At 34.8% G+C, this 7,064-nt stretch overlaps 1 protein-coding gene across 1 annotated transcript in view; it reads right to left on the bottom strand.

The window, feature by feature from the left end:
• Positions 1–261: 261 nt before the first annotated feature.
• Positions 262–7,064, bottom strand: part of LOC130376140 (vesicle-associated membrane protein 2-like) — a gene marked incomplete at its 5' end in the record, with an annotated part of 35,927 nt that continues 29,124 nt past the window's right edge. Inside the window, one exon of the mRNA XM_056583360.1 lies at positions 262–389. Within this exon, the coding sequence (XP_056439335.1) occupies positions 262–389 (128 nt within the window). The remainder of the gene's footprint in view (positions 390–7,064) is intronic.

The following is a 7,064-nucleotide window of genomic DNA, read 5'->3' as shown; positions in this document are numbered from 1 at the left end:
TCCCACAGTCCTGCACCTGCTTTGGTTCCGTGGCGGGTTTCAGTGAGCGGACCAATCACAGGCCTCGCTGCTGCCTCGCTGCTGCGTCGCTGCGATGGAAGGTTCACATTATCTGGAGGCCGTTTAGTCGGTTAATGGTGATTAAGGTTTTATCAGATCTGAAGCCATGTTTTGCTCAAGGGCACTTGGGTACCACCGACCGGGGCAGCAGATGACATCATCCCAGTTAAACCACCGCGGGCCTGATGCTGCGCTCCGTCGTTAGTCGGAGGTCGACAGCTCTGTCGGCCCCTTCTCTGGCGCCCCCTGCAGGCGGGTGTTGGTACGGCTTTCTCTGGCTCCCACTCCAGGGAGAAGCCCCTGACTGCAGCCCGCCGACGGAGCCCACACTGAGGGGTGAAAAAAATGAATGGGAGTCAATGGAGAGAAAGTAATTATTTTCTGATCCCAGTCTTTATATGCCCCGGATTACACATATGTTGTTTGTGGATTTAAATGATAATTTTTCATGCAAAGAAAACTATAATTTAGCGGGTAGGAGTTTGATACGGTTAGTTTTTGTGTGGGGCGCTTTGTGGACTACAACTCCCGCTGCTTTCGACGTGTATGATATACGTCACCACCACTCGCAAACAGATCCCGCAGTCGGAACATGGCTGTGTCTTTGGTGCACTTTACCACCTTCTTTCAAGGAGAGCACCTTCCTTGAAAGAAGGTGGTAAAGAAAAATTACCAATAACCCTAACCCTTCCTCCAGGGGGTTAGCTCACAGCTCTCTCCACTTCCCACTGAGATTTGTAATTTAATTATATCTGAGGTTATATATGGCAGTGCTATAGACATGATAGCATTACGTTTAAAATTAAAGATATTGTGTTTTCCACAGAAATTGAGCCGCGGTCTCCAGTGGGTTAGGCAGAGTGCACTCCACTGCACCACTGAGGCGATGACGATACACAATCAATCATCAATAAAGACGATATACATGACATTAAAATGTATGTGTGTATTTCTATTATTTTATTTATTTTTTATTTTTTTCAAGACGACCAATATAAAACGACAGTGTTACCCCTTATGTTTATTTCATGACGACCAATAAAAAACGACAGTGTTACCCCTTATGTTTTTTTTCATGACGACCAATAAAAAACAGTGTTACCCCTTGTGTTTTTTTTAAAAAAACGACAGTGTTACCTTATGTTTTTTTTCATGACGACCAATGAAAAAACAACATTGTTACCCCTTATGTTTTGTTTCATGATGACCAATAAAAAACGACAGTGTTACCCCCTGTTTTTTTTCATGACGACCAATAAAAAACGACAGTGTTCCCCCTAATGTTTTGTTTCATGACGACCAATAAAAAACAGGGTTACCCCTTATGGTTTTTTTCATGACGACCAATAAAAAACGACAGTGTTGCCCCCTGTTTTTTTTCATGACGACCAATAAAAAAAGGACAGTGTTACCCCTTATGGTTTTTTTTCATGACGACCAATAAAAAACGACGGTGTTACCCCTTATTTTTTTTTTCATGACGACCAATAAAAAACGACAGTGTTACCCCTTATATTTTTTTTCATGACGACCAATAAAAAACAACAGTGTTACCCCTTATGTTTTTTTTCATGACGACCAATAAAAAACGATGTTACCCCTTATGTTTTTTTTCATGACGACCAATAAAAAAAGGACAGTGTTACCCCTTATGTTTTTTTTCATGACGACCAATAAAAAAAGGACAGTGTTACCCCTTATGGTTTTTTTCATGACGACCAATAAAAAACGACAGTGTTACCCCTTATATTTTTTTTCATGACGACCAATAAAAAACAACAGTGTTAACCCTTATGTTTTTTTTCATGACGACCAATAAAAAACGATGTTACCCCTTATGTTTTTTTTCATGACGACCAATAAAAAAAGGACAGTGTTACCCCTTATGGTTTTTTTCATGACGACCAATAAAAAACGACAGTGTTACCCCTTATATTTTTTTTCATGACGACCAATAAAAAACAACAGTGTTACCCCTTATGTTTTTTTTCATGACGACCAATAAAAAACAGTGTTACCCCTTATGTTTTTTTTCATGACGACCAATAAAAAAAGGACAGTGTTACCCCTTATTTTTTTTTTCATGACGACCAATAAAAAACGACAGTGTTACCCCTTATATTTTTTTTCATGACGACCAATAAAAAACAACAGTGTTACCCCTTATGTTTTTTTTCATGACGACCAATAAAAAACAGTGTTACCCCTTATGTTTTTTTTCATGACGACCAATAAAAACGATGTTACCCCTTATGTTTTTTTTCATGACGACCAATAAAAAAAAGACAGTGTTACCCCTTATGTTTTTTTCATGACGACCAATAAAAAAGGACAGTGTTACCCCTTATGTTTTTTTTTCATGACGACCAATAAAAAAAGGACAGTGTTACCCCTTATGTTTTTTTTCATGACGACCAATAAAAAACAGTGTTGCCCCTTTTTTTTTTTTAAAAAAAACGACAGTGTTACCTTATGTTTTTTTTCATGACGACCAATGAAAAACAGTGTTACCCCTTATGGTTTTTTTCATGACGACCAATAGAAAACAACAGTGTTACCCCTTATTTTTTTTTTCATGACGACCAATAAAAAACGACAGTGTTACCCCTTATATTTTTTTTCATGACGACCAATAAAAAACAACAGTGTTACCCCTTATGTTTTTTTTCATGACGACCAATAAAAAACAGTGTTACCCCTTATGTTTTTTTTCATGACGACCAATAAAAAACGATGTTACCCCTTATGTTTTTTTTCATGACGACCAATAAAAAAAGACAGTGTTACCCCTTATGTTTTTTTTCATGACGACCAATAAAAAAAGGACAGTGTTACCCCTTATGTTTTTTTTCATGACGACCAATAAAAAAAGGACAGTGTTACCCCTTATGTTTTTTTTCATGACGACCAATAAAAAACAGTGTTGCCCCTTGTGTTTTTTTAAAAAAAACGACAGTGTTACCTTATGTTTTTTTTCATGACGACCAATGAAAAACAGTGTTACCCCTTATGGTTTTTTTCATGACGACCAATAGAAAACAACAGTGTTACCCCTTATTTTTTTTTTTCATGACGACCAATAAAAAACGACAGTGTTACCCCTTATGTTTTTTTTCATGACGACCAATAAAAAACAACAGTGTTACCCCTTATGTTTTTTTTCATGACTACCAATAAAAATCAGTGTTACCCCTTGTGTTTTTTAAAAAAAAACGACAGTGTTACCTTATGTTTTTTTTCATGACGACCAATGAAAAAACAACATTGTTACCCCTTATGTTTTTTTTCATGACGACCAATAAAAAACAGTGTTACCCCTTATGTTTTTTTTCATGACGACCAATAAAAAACGACAGTGTTACCCCTAATGTTTTTTTTCATGACGACCAATAAAAAACAGTGTTACCCCTTATGTTTTTTTTCATGACGACCAATAAAAAAAGGACAGTGTTACCCCTTATATTTTTTTTCATGACGACCAATAAAAAACAACAGTGTTACCCCTTATGTTTTTTTTCATGACGACCAACAAAAAACAGTGTTACCCCTTATGTTTTTTTTCATGACGACCAATAAAAAAAAGACAGTGTTACCCCTTATGTTTTTTTCATGACGACCAATAAAAAACGACAGTGTTACCCCCTATGTTTTTTTTGATGACGACCAATAAAAAACAACAGTGTTACCCCTTATGTTTTTTTTCATGACGCCCAATAAAAAACAACAGTGTTACCCCTTATATTTTTTTTCATGACGACCAATAAAAAACAGTGTTCCCCCTTATGGTTTTTTTATGACGACCAATAAAAAACGACAGTGTTACCCCTTATATTTTTTTCATGACGACCAATAAAAAACATTGTTACCCCTTATGGTTTTTTTCATGTCGACCAATAAAAAACGACAGTGTTACCCCTTATGTTTTTTTTTCATGACAACCAATAAAAAAAACCACAGTGTTACCCCTTATGTTTTTTTTCATGACGACCAATAAAAAACAGTGTTACCCCTTATGTTTTTTTTCATGACGACCAATAAAAAAACGACAGTGTTACCCCTTATGTTTTTTTTCATGACGACCAATAAAAAACAGTGTTACCCCTTATGTTTTTTTTCATGACGACCAATAAAAAACGACAGTGTTACCCCTAATGTTTTTTTTCATGACGACCAAAAAAAAACAGTGTTACCCCTTATGTTTTTTTTCATGACGACCAATAAAAAAAGACAGTGTTACCCCTTATGTTTTTTTTCATGACGACCAATAAAAAAAGGACAGTGTTACCCCTTATGTTTTTTTTCATGACGACCAATAAAAAACAGTGTTACCCCTTGTGTTTTTTTAAAAAAAACGACAGTGTTACCTTATGTTTTTTTCATGACGACCAATGAAAAAACAACATTGTTACCCCTTATTTTTTTTTTCATGACGACCAATAAAAAACAGTGTTACCCCTTATGGTTTTTTTCATGACGACCAAAAGAAAACGACAGTGTTACCCCTTATGTTTTGTTTCATGACGACCAATAAAAAACAGTGTTACCCCTTATGGTTTTTTTCATGACGACCAATAAAAAACAGTGTTACCCCTTATGTTTTTTTTCATGACGACCAATAAAAAACGACAGTGTTACCCCTAATGTTTTTTTTTCATGACGACCAATAAAAAACAGTGTTACCCCTTATGGTTTTTTTCATGACGACCAATAAAAAACGACGGTGTTACCCCTTATTTTTTTTTTCATGACGACCAATAAAAAACGACAGTGTTACCCCTTATATTTTTTTTCATGACGACCAATAAAAAACAACAGTGTTACCCCTTATGTTTTTTTTCATGACGACCAATAAAAAACAGTGTTACCCCTTATGTTTTTTTTCATGACGACCAATAAAAAACGACAGTGTTACCCCTAATGTTTTTTTTCATGACGACCAATAAAAAACAGTGTTACCCCTTATGGTTTTTTTCATGACGACCAATAAAAAACGACAGTGTTACCCCTAATGTTTTTTTTCATGACGACCAATAAAAAACAGTGTTACCCCTTATGGTTTTTTTCATGACGACCAATAAAAAATGACAGTGTTACCCATTATGTTTTTTTTCATGACGACCAATAAAAAACAGTGTTACCCCTTATGTTTTTTTTCATGACGACCAATAAAAAACGACAGTGTTACCCCTTATTTTTTTTTTCATGACGACCAATAAAAAACAGTGTTACCCCTTGTGTTTTTTTTTAAAAAACGACAGTGTTACCTTATGTTTTTTTTCATGACGACCAATGAAAAAACAACATTGTTACCCCTTATTTTTTTTTTCATGACGACCAATAAAAAACAGTGTTACCCCTTATGGTTTTTTTCATGACGACCAATAGAAAACGACAGTGTTACCCCTTATGTTTTGTTTCATGACGACCAATAAAAAACAGTGTTGCCCCTTATGGTTTTTTTCATGACGACCAATAAAAAACGACGGTGTTACCCCTTATTTTTTTTTCATGACGACCAATAAAAAACAACAGTGTTACCCCTTATGTTTTTTTTCATGACGACCAATAAAAAACAGTGTTACCCCTTATGTTTTTTTTCATGACGACCAATAAAAAACGACAGTGTTACCCCTTATGTTTTTTTTTCATGACGACCAATAAAAAAACGACAGTGTTACCCCTTATGTTTTTTTTCATGACGACCAATAAAAAACGACAGTGTTACCCCTTATGTTTTTTTTCATGACGACCAATAAAAAACAGTGTTACCCTTTATGGTTTTTTTCATGTCGACCAATAAAAAACGACAGTGTTACCCCTTATGTTTTTTTTCATGACGACCAATAAAAAAAGGACAGTGTTACCCCTTATTTTTTTTTTCATGACGACCAATAAAAAACGACAGTGTTACCCCTTATATTTTTTTCATGACGACCAATAAAAACAACAGTGTTACCCCTTATGTTTTTTTTTCATGACGACCAATAAAAAACAGTGTTACCCCTTATGTTTTTTTTCATGACGACCAATAAAAAACGATGTTACCCCTTATGTTTTTTTTCATGACGACCAATAAAAAAAAGACAGTGTTACCCCTTATGTTTTTTTTCATGACGACCAATAAAAAAAGGACAGTGTTACCCCTTATGTTTTTTTTCATGACGACCAATAAAAAAGGACAGTGTTACCCCTTATGTTTTTTTTTCATGACGACCAATAAAAAACAGTGTTGCCCCTTGTGTTTTTTTAAAAAAAACGACAGTGTTACCTTATGTTTTTTTTTCATGACGACCAATGAAAAACAGTGTTACCCCTTATGTTTTTTTTCATGACGACCAATAGAAAACAACAGTGTTACCCCTTATTTTTTTTTTCATGACGACCAATAAAAAACGACAGTGTTACCCCTTATATTTTTTTTCATGACGACCAATAAAAAACAACAGTGTTACCCCTTATGTTTTTTTTCATGACGACCAATAAAAAACAGTGTTACCCCTTATGTTTTTTTTTCATGACGACCAATAAAAACGATGTTACCCCTTATGTTTTTTTTCATGACGACCAATAAAAAAAGACAGTGTTACCCCTTATGTTTTTTTTCATGACGACCAATAAAAAAAGGACAGTGTTACCCCTTATGTTTTTTTTCATGACGACCAATAAAAAAAGGACAGTGTTACCCCTTATGTTTTTTTTCATGACGACCAATAAAAAACAGTGTTGCCCCTTGTGTTTTTTTTAAAAAAACGACAGTGTTACCTTATGTTTTTTTTCATGACGACTAATAAAAAACAGTGTTACCCCTTATGGTTTTTTTCATGACGACCAATAGAAAACAACAGTGTTACCCCTTATTTTTTTTTTCATGACGACCAATAAAAAACGACAGTGTTACCCCTTATGTTTTTTTTCATGACGACCAATAAAAAACAACAGTGTTACCCCTTATGTTTTTTTTCATGACTACCAATAAAAATCAGTGTTACCCCTTGTGTTTTTTT

Source organism: Gadus chalcogrammus, chromosome 22, assembly GCF_026213295.1.
Source record: "Gadus chalcogrammus isolate NIFS_2021 chromosome 22, NIFS_Gcha_1.0, whole genome shotgun sequence".
NCBI classification, from domain to species: domain Eukaryota; kingdom Metazoa; phylum Chordata; class Actinopteri; order Gadiformes; family Gadidae; genus Gadus; species Gadus chalcogrammus.
The sequence above is the reverse complement of the archived record's forward strand: the minus strand, read 5'-3'. Positions and strand labels throughout refer to the sequence as shown.